At 48.6% G+C, this 16,102-nt stretch overlaps 1 protein-coding gene across 1 annotated transcript; it reads left to right on the top strand.

Annotated features, from left to right (window-relative positions):
- Positions 1-1,021: 1,021 nt before the first annotated feature.
- Positions 1,022-6,920, top strand: LOC148596118 (maternal embryonic leucine zipper kinase-like; the record flags this gene model as incomplete). Its single annotated transcript, XM_088530994.1, has 5 exons — positions 1,022-1,180; positions 2,286-2,354; positions 3,267-3,359; positions 4,464-4,562; positions 6,897-6,920. Coding segments are annotated over 5 exons (444 nt in total), but the record flags the coding sequence as incomplete, so codon positions are not given.
- Between the last annotated feature and the right edge of the window lie 9,182 nt (positions 6,921-16,102).

Below are 16,102 nucleotides of genomic sequence, written 5' to 3'. Positions count from 1 at the left end.
TCTGTAAACTTTTTTCAGCAATGGGGAATAACCCATCAGATGGGTATCCCGTATAATTCGGGTGGTCAGGCCATCATCGAGCGACACCATCGAAATTTAAAACAATTATTGTCTGCTTTGAAAAAAGAGGGGGAGATGGGTCCCTATGAGTTAACAAGTAAAGCATGCTACGTTTTGAATTGGCTCAACCCTAGAAATGATGACAACGTACCTATTTTCACTCATTTTTCAAAAAATTCAGCTGACCTTTCGGGAAAGAAGGTACAGGTGGAAGTCTTTTGTCCACAGAAACAGATCTGGGAAGGTCCAATTGAGTTAGTTACATGGGGACGAGGATATGCGTGCGTACTTGGAGGAGACGGAGCGACCTGGGTACCAGCCAAGTGGGTACGACCATGGTTGCGGAAGGACAGAAACAATTAATGGACCATGAATTATAGAAATTGTTACACTTATGCGTAACCGGAATGATTATATTTATGCTTGCAACTATGTTTTTATTTGTAATATTTGATGCGTGATATTGCCAATTTTTGTTTTTTGTAAAAAGAGGGGAAATGCTGAGGATTACAGCCATGTTACTTTGTTTTTTGTAAATGTTGCAATGTTTATTGCTAATTTTTGTTTTTTGGAAAAAAGAGGGGGAGATGTTGGGGCCTTAGTAAGAATATATAGGAAAGTGGAGTTTGTGGGGAACTGGACCGATGCCTAGCAACCAAGCACCTGGAGGAGAACCAATCAGCTGGGAGCCTGTAGCCAATGAGCGCTGCTCCTCAGCGCATGCCCACCTGCACTGGTATAAAGCCCTGCTACAGACAACAGCAGGGTGGAGTTGACTTCACTTCCCATAGAGGTGTTGTTCACTCCGGCTTGTGGAGAAGGCTTCGGCACTCGCCACGAGTTAAACCACCTTCATATTAAAGTGCTGCTCACTCTGATTTGTGGAGTGAGCCTCAACATTCGAGTGACCCTCAACACCTGTGCCTCAATAGTAGATTAAATATATTCCCGAATATTTTTTCTTGTTGTCGTACAGTATTGTCCTGGAGGAGAGCTGTTTGATTACATCATTTCTAAGGACCGCCTTTCAGAAGAGGAAGCTCGTGTATTTTTTCGGCAAATTGTTGCAGCGATTGCTTATGTTCACAGTCAGGGATATGTTCACAGGGATCTCAAACCAGTAAGCCTGTGTAGTGCTCAAAATACTTAATATGGTCAATTACTTAATACTCAAAATAACTGCTATGGTATTTTATTTTGCCATTAATGGCTGAAATGAGTTATATTTTTTTCCATTATCTTATGCATAGCAGGCCATTTTCTATAATTTTGAAAATACATTATTTCTACTTGCTACTGCTATATTCCTCAGTAGAGCTGGATGTCTGGATCTGACAAATGCTAGGTAAGAATGAAGCACAGTCATGGCTTTAACTGTGATTTCAATTAGCCATTGTCTTTTTTTTTTTCAGTTTGTGTCTTGAGAGAACCATTATGTTACCTGTCTGTTCCAACTACTCTATTTTCAAACCTCAAGGGAAAAAAAATAGTGCCTATAAAGAAGGTGTAGGGTGAGGCACATCCTCCTATCCCCTTCCTATATCCTTCACTTCAGCATAAGAAAATGAAGTTCAGTCCTTCACTGCCCTCATAAGGAAAAAAGCTCTTTCCTACATCCAGTCTGAATGTCTCTTGTTTGTGCTTATGCCTGTCTATCACTTTGTGTAGAGCTTGTCTCTGTCTTCCTACCCTTGATTTAGATATATTAAAAGGCTGCTATGAGGTGTTTCATGCCCCATCACTCTTAAAATCTTTTTTGATTGAACATCGTTCTCTGTCTCCTCTCAAGGGGCAAGTGCTCCAGCTCCAGAGCAGCTTCATGGCCAAGCACTTGCTTCACTTTTCTTATCTATCCTGTACTGCATGGCCCAAAACTAGATGCAGTATTTTAGTTGTGTTCCAAAAAGCACTGAAGGGAGGCTTGTAGTAACTTCTCCCCATTTGTTGGCTATGCTTCTTTTAATACGGCCCATGAGAACGCTGCTGGCTCATGTTCAGCTTGCTGTCTGCCAAGGTCTCCCAAGTGCTTTTCAGTAGATCTGGGCTTCTATTTATCTTCTGAAATACAGTATATACTCATTAGCAAGTAATTCGAATCTCCAAAGGGGAAGTTAAGATTCTAGCTGCTAGTGGCAGGAGGAAATAAGAACATATAAGGTGAAAGACAAAGTGGTTTCTTGGATAATTATGTGAAGAGCATTCATTATCACTTTCTTTTATATCAGGAAAATTTGCTCATTGATGATGAACAGAATTTGAAGCTGACAGACTTCGGACTTTGTGCAAAACCAAAGGTAGGCGTATGAGTTACTTTCACAATGTAGAACTAAGTCAAATACTACACACGTGTAAAGATGTGTATTTGACATCACAGTACAATGAAATTGTATGGACAATGAAATTGAATGCTATATTCAAGCTGTTCGCATGTTCATGATACAGCTGTTTTTCAGTTGGTAGGGCCTTAACTGCATATGTGATAGAGCAAACTCTTAAATTATTTTCCCTTCTTGCATCTCATCCTTTATTATACTCTAACGTGGAGATTATCCTATAGTATATGAATAATAATCCTGAATATAAATAAGCTGGTGTGCACATTCTCTGTTATTTTAAACCACATATGCCTTTATTTGAAAGATCTGTATGTATGTGGAAATTATGGATGCAAGCAAATATCTTTTTGCAGGTGACAACTAAGGATGATTCCTTAGTTCCATATACTTGAATTGTTTCCTGTGTTTAAAATTGTTTTATAGAAGCCTTTTTCCCTGTGGTAAATTTAACCACATTTTAATGCAGTAGTAACCAAATTTTAATGTAGTAGTGAAAATCACTGGTTTGTCAGGAAGCTATTTCATTAAATATTGGTGTAGATAGCCAGGTTGCCTCATGCCCGGTAGCTCTTGGATCGTGTTCTTCCAAGTTTCCTACTTTTACGCCCCTCACAATTGTGAAGGAAACTCTCATTCTTAGATTAGGAGCTGAAGACTGTTAATTTCTGAAGGTAACACATGAATGCTCAGTCTTGAACAATTTGCATTTACTGAAGTAATAGATTATATCAAAACAAAAGACGAGGTCAACTCAAGTGCACAGCAGAGCAAAACGAAGCCACCATGGCCTTTAATGCCTCTTTATCAGAAGACTTTAATGCAGTCTAAGTCTACTGCTTCTGTGTGACTGACTTTTCTGTGGTATTCTAGGGTGGCCTTGATTATCACCTTAACACATGCTGTGGAAGCCCAGCTTATGCAGCACCAGAGCTAATTCAAGGCAAAGCGTATATTGGCTCAGAGGTATGTAGCACAGTTGCTTTTTTTCTTTTTCCCTGGAGTTTTTAAGGTTGCGAGCTTCAGATATGTACACTTAACTTCTCTCTCAAATATTCTTCTATAATATTGCCTAAGTAATTCTGAGAAGCTAACCTTAAAAGTCACAGACCAGAAAAACACATACTGTACTCTACTGGTCACAGGTTATGCTGTTGCCTATGCAGTTCCTCTCTGACTAGTCTTTCAGGGTTTCCATAAGTTGCTTTGTTTTATATGCTGCAAAATGTTACCTTAACTCTTTCCTCTGCTGCAAATTCTTTCAAGAAGTGTTAGATTTTGTTAATGACCCATCACACCTCCCAGACTTCTATGCAGTCTCGTTTAGTGTCTCATACACAAGCCATCAGGCTTGTTTGACTTGAAGTTAATGTATGGAAGTTTTTCTATTTTATGCTGTGTGATGTAGTAAATGTGAGAAGAAAAAATGTTAATGTCTTGCTCAAATTTCATATCTAGAGCACTGGGACCAGCTACATCCATTTTTAATCCATTAGAACTAGAATCCCCACGAAAGTTCTAAATTGTTGCTTTATTGCAATGATGTCAGTATTTCCTGTCATATTTTTGTACCCCTGTGTTGGACCTGAGCTCTTTCTTTATGACTTCCATACCTTTCAGTCTCCTTTTTCTTTTTTCTTAGTGAAAATCTTGGTATCAGTGAGTTATATGGACCTCATCATGCCAAATAGTGTCTTGCAGAGCTTTAGAGTGGTTGTGTTTACACAGGCACAGGTGCTGCTTTACTGTATAGATGCTACTTTACTAGTTCCATCTGATGAGTTTGAATTTGTTGTTTTTTTAAGCAAAATTCCTTGTATATTAAACATAATGCAACAATTTCTTTCTCTATCAAAATTTGAAAAACCTACTCCTGATGACCTGGGGGAGGACACTTGTTTTAAGCAGTTTTAGCAGAAGGATAATTGAATTCAAATTGTATGCTTGCGCTAGAGAATAGAAGATTTCTGTCCAGAAGGCAGAGTGCTGCTTCTCATTGGTTGTATATGGACTTAGCTGAAGCTGGACAATATGATCTATCACTAAGTTATATCACTCTTGTGTTTTTAGGCGGATATTTGGAGCATGGGAGTACTGCTATATGCTCTGCTGTGTGGTTTTCTCCCCTTTGATGATGAAAATGTCATGGCTGTCTACAGGAAGATAATGGTATGTTCTGATTTAAGTAGAAAACCCTAAGAGTACCTTGCTAAGTGCTAATAGAGGCCTCTGCTTTTATAATGGCAGAGGCTGTTGGACTATGCCCCAGAATAAATATGCACATCTGGCTTTTGTTGCTTTTTGTTCCTTTTCCTATCAGTATTTGTGAATTTCACTTTCGTCTTCTCCATCTCTAACTTGGAGTCTAATATTTCTAAAATTTAGAGGAGAATCAAGGGTGCTCAAGGACCACTCTGGGAGAAAGCAACTGAGAGGTCATTTATGCAGACTCTGTTTTTTTTGCGTGCATAACAGTCTGAGCGCTTTAAAATGCACGGTCAGTTCAGCAGATAATGTAGTATTTTTGATTTGAATGGAGTGGACACAAATAGCCTCATAGAAAATCTATAGGAAGCTCAGTTTGTGTTCTTGGAGAATACTTAAAAGGAAACAAAGACTAATTGACTCAAAGAGATCTTGTGAAGATATTGGTACCCAGATAACTTAGTATTAAAATATCACTTTCTTACTTCCTTATTAACATGCACGTGCAATTTCTCAGCGAAATGTCTATAAATGAGGATAGAATAAATTAGAGTTGAACTGCTTTTCCTTCTCTGTTTATGAACTGATGTGCATCTGCATGCTCTCACCGAACTATAGAAGATCCTTTATGATAAAAAGTATACCAAGATGTAGAATCTGGTGTATGATGTTATTACTAAGGTCTTTGTTTGCATATAGATTTGTCACTGGTGGAAACTTAAGAACCAAAAGCTTACATGTAGAACTGAGATGTTAAGAGCATCAGTGATTAATCCTTCATCACTTAGTCATTTGTTTAATGTGTGCAAGGGCTAGAAGTTGGACACAACTAAACATTTATTAGTAAAGCTTATTTAGGTTGTTTAGGTGAATTGAGATGAAACTTTAAAACTGAGTGCAGTTGAAAACTGGTAATCCCAATTATGGATTTTAAAGTGCATTTGAAACACATGCAGGCCGGAATCTAAAGCAGAGCTGGCAAGAGTTATGCGTAAGGTATTCATAGCATAGATCATAGCTGGGTTTATAGGTGTTGAGCAGTGTGAGCTGCTCTTGTCACGGTGGTGGTTGACGTAGGGCAGAGTTTCTCCAGCTGCAGTTAAGCCCAGTGCCTTGAGGTGTGCATGACAGCCCAGCTCTAGCGGCTGCCCCGCGTGGCTCAGGTAGACGCGTGGCCCAAGCCCTGGCAGCTGCATATCCTGCGCAGACATCTCCATGGTCAAGCTGTGATGAAGGCACGCAGGAGCCGCGCATGGAGCTGATGAGCAGTGCATTGTCATGAAGCTGGAGGCTGTGGCTGGTGGTGTTCTTCCTGGCAGGAGGGCTGGCTGCAGCACAGACTTCCCCGAGCAGTGAGCTGTGTTCTTGACGCAGGCAGGGTTCATGGAGCAGGAGCATTGTGGTGGGGCCTGTGGCTGCCGCTTTGCTGCGGGGGCTGTCTGGTACCGCCGATTGCTAGTTTTGCTCTGTAAGCAGGAGTTGCGGTGCTCTGTGTCCAGTGTGTGCGAGACGTGTCCATGAGGGCCCAGGGAGCTGAGCAGCAGGGCCGGGGGTTGCAGGAGGGGAGAAGCGTCCCGCAAGTCTGGAGGGTTGTAGGCGGGAAGCCAGAGGAGCAGAAGGGCGAGCGCTGGCCCTGCCACTGCTTGTCCAAGGGAGAGCCGTAGGCCAAGAGCCATTGGTGCTGCTGCAGCACAAAGCAGCCGCGCTGGGCTCCAGAGGTGCCCTGAGGGCCGCTTGCCCTGCGCTGGGCACCTTGGGTCCCGAGGGCATCACGGAACCAGGTGGCCCCTGGCGACGACACCCAACAATGGGGCTTCCCATCCTCCCCGAGGCGTGGGGGGGGCCTGCCAGGCTCCTTCTATAGCCCCCCGCTCTGGAACAAACCTCCCCCTGAAAGCTGCTTTCCCAAAGCCTTAGCTGTGCCCACGTCCCAGGCGGCCCTGACCCTGACTGGCCACTGGGCTGGAGGTGTTGGGGATGCTGTGGAAGTGCTGTGGGAGCACTCTTGGATGGATGGAGCTGGGAAAGGAGGGTCATGGTGCCCCTGAGGGAGTGCAGGTTGCGGGCCGCTGTCCTGATTTCAGGGGGATATGAGGACGCCTGCATCCCTTTTAACCAAGGGCTTTTGGAACTCCATCATCCTAGTCAGGGCCCAAATGGAAACAGCTGAAGTCCTCGGTAGGACTTTTTAAACAGCTAGGACTAGCAGCATCTTCAAGAGGATGCTGAGGCACTTGAGCTGCTCTGCCGAAGGATCATGTAAGCTAAGATGAGCTTGTTCATTTCTCTTCCATGCAGTACCCCTTCATGCAGGAGGACTAACTTGTCCGGTTGAATCCTCATGAGTGCTGGAAAAGAACAGTTATGTTTTATCTCTTGCATATGACACGGCTATGAAGAGGAACAGAACTACTTAATTTCTTTTTAAGAGTGAAAGAGATTGATGGCCCTTTTTTTCATATGTGATGAGCTTTGTCTTCTTCCTGCAATACAAGTAGTTGTTGTATGTCTTTGTATGTCTTCATTTGCCTTTCCCTTCTTAAATGTGAGAGAGGCAGAAAAAAAGGCATTTTAGGAGGGTTATGTGTTTTGCATGAGCTTCCGCCATCCTTTCTAGGAATGCTGCAGTTACCTAAAATGAGCAAAGAAGTTAATTAGGCCGGGGCCACCCGACGCCTGTCCTTTCACACCGTCTATCCTTCCAAGGAAGAGGGAGTGAAGAGGGAAGAACCTCTCTCCCATTTTAATTTTCACCAAAGGGTTGTGGAAGTGTGCTCCTGTCTGTCTTGTCTTTGTGACTCCCAAAATGTTTTCTCTGCACACAGGCTTGCAGTGCAGACCATGAAAGCACTGCTGTGCCGTGCCGGCTACGAGAACGTGGTGCTGGCAATGGCAAAGAAGGGCAGCTGGGATATGCTCCTGCACGCTGAGACCCATCACCAGGGAGTGGGTTTGCTGGCCAGGTGAGAGCCCCTGTCTCCCTGCTTTGCTGCAGCATTTCACCCCTGCGCACAGGGTGACTCTCAGAGCCCACAGGGGTGCCCAGTTCTCCACGCAAAGGTGGCTTTGTTCTATGCGTGGTGGCCCAAGGGATGTGATGGGAGGAAGTGAGGGTGCAGTCTCAGGAGAGCTCTGCCTGGGCTGCTCAGGCCTCACAGTGCCTTCTTCCCTCCGCCAGAGAGATGAGGAAGAGCCCAAGAGCGCTGCGCCTTCTGCTGTTTCAACAGCTGGCAGTGCTGCTCTTGGGCGAGGAGCCCTGCACGGAGATCCCTGCCATGGCTTTCCTGGTGGAGGTGAGCCTCATGTGGGCACTGCCCTTCTGGGGTGCTTCTAGCTCCAGTGCTGTCTGCTTGCCCCAGCTGTGGGATGGAGGGCAACGAGCACAAGTGGGGCAGTGGGTGATCTGCCATGAGTCCCCTCGGCCTTCACCCCTCTGCAGCGGGCTCCTTCTTGTCCCCACGTGTATTTGATGTCTCTTTGTGTCGCATCTCTGTCGAAGGGTTCCTCCAAAGCATGAGGACAGGAGGCTGGTGCAGGGAGGGGAGGAGCAGGCCAAGGCTGTGCCCTGCGCTGTGCCCTGAGGCCCCAGGCAGGGAGGGAGGTCCCAGGGGCTCCCTGCAGTCACTGCTGCCTTTGGGGCAGCCTTCCTCTGAGCCCGCTGCCCTTGCCCTGAGCTACATCTGGGATCCAGTGGTGTCCGACAAAGGCAGTGCTGCGGCCATTGCCACCTTCTCTGTGCTGTGCATTGCAGCTGATGGCCTGCAGTGACCTTCAGGCAGATGAAGATGTCTTCCTGGGAATCTCTGTGGTGTCCCTGAAGAGTCACAGCAGGGTAATGCATAAGCTGGGACTCAGAAGCCTCCTCGTGCTGTGCAGCAGACAGGAGATGGTGAGCAGGGCATCACTGGGGGGAAGCTGTGTGTGCTGGGTGCTAGGGAACAGGCTAGCTTGGACTTTGCTGGGCCTCAGGAGCTGAGGGGGCTGAAGATCTCAGCCCAGCACCTAGCAAGCTTTGTTTGATAGGGTGTGAGACTGAGGGAAGCTGCTGTCTAATAAGGTGCCAGGGTAGCCAGGGTCAGTATTTTTTAAATTGAACTTGTACTTCCCACATACAGGTCAGAAAAATGCATGTCCTGATGCCTCTGGTCATGAGACACTTGCAGGATGAGGACAGGGACATGAGCAGCCAGGCTCTTCTCGTGCTCAGCCATGTGGTCCGTGTCCTGGAGAGACCAGCACTCACGGACATGGCTCCAGAGCTGGCTGAGAAACTCCTGCCACTCTTTGAGGATGTAAGGCTGGGGGCAGAGCTGTGGGGCTGGCTGCTGTGTGGGAGGCTGCCAGGACCCTTTCTGCCCGGGGCCCTTGGGATACTGTCCTGTGCTGCCCATGCTGTCCTGGACTGCAGGGCTGCGTTGCACCAATGCAGCCTGTGAAGAAAGCTGTCACGTGCGGTGCCAGTGCTGAGGAGCTCTCTCTTCCTTGCCACCAGGAGCGCGAGCACACACGAAAGCTCTCCATGCAGCTCTTCAGCAAGCTCGTGGAGACAGCAGCGGGCACCGCAAAGGAGCAGATGAAGCAGCAAGTGCACACGAGCACGCTGCCACTGCTCTTCCACCTTCAGGATGAGAGCCCCAGTGTGGTCGAGGTATGGCTGAGCAATGGGACATGCTGGGGAACCGAGTAGCCACGTTGGGAATAGCTGTGGGAGGTAGTCCTGGCTGAGTCCTGCCTGGATGTCTCTGGGGCTGCAGCCCTTCAGCCTCCTGCTGGCCTTGGCTGCAGCTCAGCAGCTCTTGGGAGTCTCTGCTGTGCTGCCTGTTCAGGACAGAGTGGCTCAGGTGGTGCTTGCTCCATGTTTCTGCTCAGCGAGGGGGGCCAAGGACCCCAAAGCAGATTCAGTGCCCTGCTGCTGCCCCTTGCCATGAAGGGCCAGCAAATGCCCTGAGTCTTGTCAAGATGAGGGGGCTGGGGGGGCACAGGCTCTTGTCCCATGGACTGCGGTGGCATCTCCCCGTTTTTTCCATGTGCAGGCTGCTCAGGAAGCCCTCCTTGGTGCCGCCAAGCTCCTCAAGTGGAAGGAGCTGAGGCGTTTGGCTCAGAGCCAGCAGACTTGGCTGATCAGCAAGTGCCTGGTAAGGACAGTCCCCAGGCTGCAGCCCAGCCCGGAGCAGCTCTTTCCTCCTCCGTGCCCAGTGTGTGGGGCTGGCGGCTCCAGGTGCAGGAGCAGCACTCGCAGGCTCTTCTGCAGGCTCCTCTGCCTTTGCTGAGCCCTGGGATGCTGAAGCTGCCCCTGGCCCAGCTGGGCCTTGCAGCAGGAGGGCCCCTCAGTGCGCCTGGGCAGCAGCCGTCCCTCTGCTGCCTCCAACGCTGGCTCGGCGCTGCCCAGCCTCTGCAGGGGGTCCTGAGTGTGGTGGCAGGGGGAGGCCGGCTGCTCCTGGGGTAAGGACGGCGAGAGGATGTTGTGCGCTGAGCCTTGTGCTCTCCCCAGCTGGCCGGGAGCAGGGGCAGGAGGAGGGCGGACGAATACCTGCGCCAGAGCCTGTCCTACCTGGAGAGCAGCCAGGAGTCCCTGCGCGAGGCGGCCGTGAGGTTTCTTGGTGAGCCCCAAGCCCTGGGCTCCATCTCTGTTCTGGGACAGCTCGGCCTCAGCCCCGGCTGCTGCGCTGGCAGCAAAAGCAGCCCTGTGACTGCTGCAGCCCCGCGTGCCTGAGGCAGCGCCTGGGCGCCTGGAGGCTCCGTGCCACCCTCAGCCATCTCTGCCCGCAGTGGTGGGGCCGGTGGGAGTCCCTCGCAGCAGGAGCCCTGCGGGTTACACTGGGGAAAGGGGACTGGGGTGAGCCCTGCCTGAGGGGAGGTGGGTGCCTGGCCAGGTGGGCAGGACTGGGGGGAACAGCTTTGAGGAGCAGCATTTATGGGGCACTGTGTGTGTGCCTAGGGCATGCTGGGCAGCACACCAGGGAGCAGAGCAAGGAGACGGTGGAGGTCATCTGTGAGAGTGAGTGAGGGCAAGCGGGGTGTCACATGGGCTGGGGGGACAAAGAGAGACCCTGTCCAAGGAGCTCCCATCCCTGTGTAGGTGAGGAGGGCTCTGCTGCCCGAGAGGAGCAGAGCAGGGGTGGTGTGGGGAGAGTAGAGAGAGATTTCAGGCACCTTGGGCACATTCCTGGGCAGCAGCTGCCAGCTAATCCATTAGAGCCCCTGGGTCCATCCTGGCTGTGGCAAGAGCTGCGTGGGACTGGTGGTGTTAGGAGGAGAGGCCTGGGGCCTGCGGGGATATGGGGGCTTCATCTGAGCTCGTGCTTCCCCCCTCAGCCCTGAAAGGCCTGCAGGAGGACAGCAGCCCATCCATCTCTTCCCTGGCCACCCAAACCATGCTGATCCTGAGAGCTGCAGGGAAGGGGGCTGCATCCACGGGCACCCAGGAAGGCCTGTGCAACCGCCTGAGGAGAGCGTGGGAGAGGCGGCACTGCCCTCTGCAAGGTGTCAGTCTTTGCTGCTGGCGCTCGGCCACGTCCTGATGCCAGGCTGCTCTGTGCACAGGCCTCATTAAAGAAACAATCCTGTCTCTTCAGCGTGTGTCGTGTCTTTTCTTTGGCAAACCCAGCAGTAGAAAACGCAGGTTGTGAAGGGATTGGGGTCCCCCTCTTAGAGGAGTTGGGTACGCGCTCCCTGCAGCAGGCTGCAGCCAATAACCTGACCCCTTGCCACCCCTCGCAGCAGTCAGCAAAGCCTCTCCCACCCCCCAGCTTTACCCTTACATAGAATCATAGAATGCTTAAGGTTGGAAGGGACCTCTAGAGGTCATCTAGTCCAACCCCTGCACACGCAGGGTCATCTAGAGCACGTGGCACAGGACTGCGTCCATGCACGTTTTGAAGATCTCCAGAGAAGGAGGCTCCACAACCTCTCTGGGCAGCCTGTTCCAGGGCTCTGTCACCCTCACTGTCAACAATTTTTTCCTTAAGTTCTTGTGGAACTTTTGGCATTTCAGTTTCTGGCCATTACCTCTAGCTCTATCGGTGGCCACCAGGGAAAAGAGGCCAGCAGCATCCGCCTCACTGCCTCCCTTGAGGTACTTACAGACACTGGTTAGATCCCCTCTCAGCCTTCTCCTCTCCAGGCTGAACAGGCCCAGTTCCCTCAGCCTCTCCTCACAGGGAAGATGTTCCAGGCCCCTGATCATCCTTCTAGCCCTGCGCTGGACTCTCTCCAGCAGCTCCACATCCCTCTTGTACTGTGAGGCTCAGAACAGGACACAATACTCTAGATGCTGCCTCACTAGGGCTGAGTAGAGGGGCAGGATCACCTCCCTCGACCTGCTGGAGATGCTCTTCTTAATGCACCCCAGGATCCCATTGGCCTTCTTGGCCACAAGGGCACACTCCTGCTTTGTGGTCAACTTTTCGTCTACCACGACACCCAGGTTCCTCTCTGCAGGGCTGTTCTCCAGAAGGTCAGTCCCCAGTCTGTCCTGATGCATGGGGTTATTCCTCCCCAGGTGCAGGACCTTGCACTTGGACTTGTTGAATTTCATGAGGTTTTTCACCTCCCAGTTGTCCAGTCTGTTCAGGTCCTTCTGGATGGCAGTGCAGTCCTTGTGGGTATCAGCTACTCTTCCCAGTTTGGTATCATCAGCAGACTTCCTGAGGGAGCACTCTGTGCCTTCATCCAAGTCATTGAGGAATAAATTGAATATATATAGGTTATATATAAAGAGAATATAGGTGAAGATCAAAGTACATAGAAACATAAACTCTTAATTATATAGGTTAAGATCAATATACATAAAAGCATAGAATTGCAAACATCACTACTTCTATTCCCTGCTGCACCAAATGTTTATAAATGATTCATGATTCATTCCGACGGCTCAATGGTTTTTGTCTCTTGGACTTGGCTGAAATTGTCCTGTGGCTGTGACTGCTCTGTTGTCAATGAGACTTTACATCTTTTGCTGGTAACCACCGAGCACCTGTGGGAAGGAGAACACACACATATCCCCTTCCCCATGCTATTAGTTCTATGGAGCCTCTCCCTGGTGGTTCTCCAAATTCTTTATACCATCCCTTTGGTGGAGGCACAACTGCAGGGACCATCTTGAATTGTCAGTCAGCTGCTGGTGTAAATACCTGAGGATCAGAAGGATTCAAAAGATTAAGCACATATAATGCTTTGTCTGACTGTTCCTATGGGGTAACACTGTCCATAGGATTTCCTCTTTTTCTTTTTATTTAACATAGCCTTGAGAGTCCCATGGACACGTTCAGTAATGGCTTGTCCAGTGGGGGAATGCGGTATACCTGTAACGTGTTGTATACCCCAGTCTTGTAGGAAGACAGAAATTGTTTGTGAAACATAAGCAGGACCAGTATCAGTTTTAATTGCTTTCAGAATGCTCATAGTGGCAAAACATCTTAAGCAGAGGTGTTTCACATTCCGTGCCTTTTCTGCGATATGTGCAGTGGCTACCAGAAACCCTGGGAAGGTATCCACATTAACATGCACATAACACAGTTGGCCACATGTTGATATATGTGTGACATCACTCTGCCAAAATTCGTTAGTTCGTAAACCTCGAGGATTCACTCCTGTGTATGATGATATTGGTGTAATACATTGACAATCAGGGCATGCAGGGACAATTTCTGTGGCTTGTTCTCAGGGCAGAGCAAGTTGTTTACGTAAGGAAGAGGCATTTTGATGAAAGAAGTGGTGAGATAATCGGGCTTGTTCAAAACTGCACGGCAGTACTGCTGCCATCATCAATTTGTCTGCCATAATATTTCCTTCAGTTATTGGTTCTGGTAGAGTAGTATGTGACAATTTACATTTATAATGCATATACATATGCCAATGCATATGCGAGTACATAGATGACATCCTTAATTGGGGGTGATTTTCCCAAGAAGGTTGGGAAAGTAGCCACAGCAGTATGGCAAATCCTATTTGAAGCTGACATTGAGGTACCACCTGAGGAATGCCAGGGACCAAGCAAAGAGGTAAAATTCCTAGGGACTTGGTGGATAGCTGGCAGTGCAGGGATTCCTGCAGATACCTTAAGAAAAATTGAAGAGCTGCAAATGCCCCGATCAAGGAAAGAATTACAACAATTGATGGGAACTTCAGGATATTGGAGAAAATACCTACCTGGATTTTCTATCACTGCCCCTCCTTTATATTTGCTCTTAAGGAAAAGCAAACCTTGGAAGTGGGAATTAGAACACAAAGAGTCAGCCAAAACTCTGACTGGAGAATTAGAAACATTTCAGTCACTGGGACCAGAACACCCCCACGACATTCTTACAGCTGAATGGGGTTTTGCTGATCATGCTACTTACTGTAAGTTACAACAAGTAACTTACTGCTATGAACTTACTGTAACTTGTTGTTACAGTAACTTACTGTTACTTAGTGTAACTTGCTTACAGGCTGTCCCTTATGGAACAAAAGTATATGGTTTATTCTTTATTGTTTAGCTTGACTGCATTTAAGAAAGCTAACTACAATATTCTGAATGGGAGAAAAAAGACTTTTATCCTTAGGCTGAGCAGTTAAACAGGTTGAGAAAATACATCAAAAACAACCTGTGCAAACTAGAGGACCGTTTAATTTACTAGAAGCAATCCTAAAGGGGACTGCTCCCCCAGAAGGAATTGAACCAAACCCCACTACCACAAAATGATATGCCTACCTAACAGGAGTAGCAGAAAATATGCAGCTAACTGAAGGGCGCACTAAGGTTCCCAAATCACAGATGCCTGTAAAAACAGATCCATTAGCACTGGGACAAGCTCTTAAACCTTCATCAACTCTGAATGTACCATCTGTCATTGATGGAACACCAACAGAAAACATGTGATTTAGAGATGCTTCAGCAAAAAGGTTAAATGGTAAACAGCTATAAAAGGCTGTTGCATTAAATATTACCACTGGTGAAGAAGTAATAGAAGAAGCTGAAGACAGTGCACAAGCAGGAGAGTTAAGAGCAGTAGTTTTAGCTACACAAAATGGAGTAAGTGTTGTCTATGTAGGCTCCTATGCTGTGTGGGCTGGTGCCACACAATGGCTTTGTGGATGGGAAGCTCTTAACCGGGAAGGAAATAGAACCCCAGGTTGGAGCCCAGGCCTGCAAGAGCAGGGAGCCTGGAGCCTGCAGGCCAGGGCAGGGGCTGCAGGCGATGGGGGCAGAGCCCATCCTCTTTCCCACAGCACATTTTGTGGCCTGGCTCATGGGCAAAGTAGCACAAGGCCTCAGTGCGCACAAAATGCGCTCACAGCTGAAGCGCAGCTGGGGCTGGAGCTTTGCAGAGCGTAGGGTCCTTTCCTTGCCCTGGGGTTTCTCAAGAGAGCGCACTTTGGGCCAAAGCTGCCCTCCTCCTCTCCTCTGTCTCCTTTCCCCACCTCCTTATTCCTGTGTTCCAGGCTGCGGGAAGGAGGGAACATCCTGCCCCTTATCAGGACAATGTGGCTCTTGGAGGATGTCAGGCTGCCCTCTGGGCCTGAATCCATAAGCAAGATACATGCACAGAGGCCGAAGAACCACGGCAGCTTCGTTGTGGGAAGCTGAAGAGAGGGCTGAATGAGTCCAGCAAGAACGGGGCCAGCTGCTTCCTGAGGGGTGGTCGCTGCAGCGTTGCCCGCAGTGACGCAGGCTGCTCCGCGCACGCAGTTGCTCCCTGTGTGCCACGTGCTACTGGGCTGGCAGTGCTGCCTTAGAGCTCATCTACCCACAGCCTCCCGGTCTCCTGCCTTGCTTGTGCCCTTTTGCCCTGCAGCACCCGCTCCCTCCCATATCCCGACCCCAGCGAGTCCTTCTACTGCCCCTCTGTGCGATGGATCCACATGGCTACAAAGGAAACGCTGGTGACGTTGTTGCTTTTCAGGCAGGGCCTTGGGAGCTCCCTTCCCATGCAGAGAGCAGTGTGTGCTCTCCTGAGGATCAGCTTGTCCTCTCTTGCACTGTCTGAGTGCAGGCATTCAGCTGGGAGTGCCTCGGTGTGCAGCAGAGCTGAGGTCCTGCTGCCCTGGGGAATGCTCTCCAGCCCAAAGATACTGCACCCAGTGTAGGGATTAAATAGTTAATGTAGAGTGTACTAATGGGGATTAAATAGTTAATGTAGAGTGTACTAATAAGCTAGTCAATACTTAGTCTCAAAATGCAAGGACTCTTGATAAATGGCATGACAGATGGCTCTGCATGGAAGGGTTGCCTATCTACAAGGACGACTCCTGAAAAATGGTAAGTCAGGAGGTTCCACATGGAGGGGTTGCCTGTCCAGATCTCCTAGTTAGCAATAAAATATAGATAACATTAACATGAAAGTAGAACAGAGAAACGGGAGGGGGGAACATTTTTGGGGTGAAAACGGTATAAAAGAGGGAAGACCGAAGTAGTCGGGGTCCGTGGTGTAACCCCTGCGTGGGAAAGCCCGGACCCCAGCTAGCTGGTAATACTTATTATCTTTCTCCTATTATTAAAAAGCACAATATATCGATGGTGT

The sequence above is a fragment of the Tinamus guttatus genome, unplaced genomic scaffold (genome assembly GCF_059628265.1).
Source record: "Tinamus guttatus ecotype Peru unplaced genomic scaffold, ASM5962826v1 Tinamus_guttatus_pri_ptg000031l, whole genome shotgun sequence".
NCBI lineage: Eukaryota > Metazoa > Chordata > Aves > Tinamiformes > Tinamidae > Tinamus > Tinamus guttatus.
Note: the sequence above shows the minus strand (reverse complement) of the source record. Positions and strands in the feature narration are given on the sequence as shown.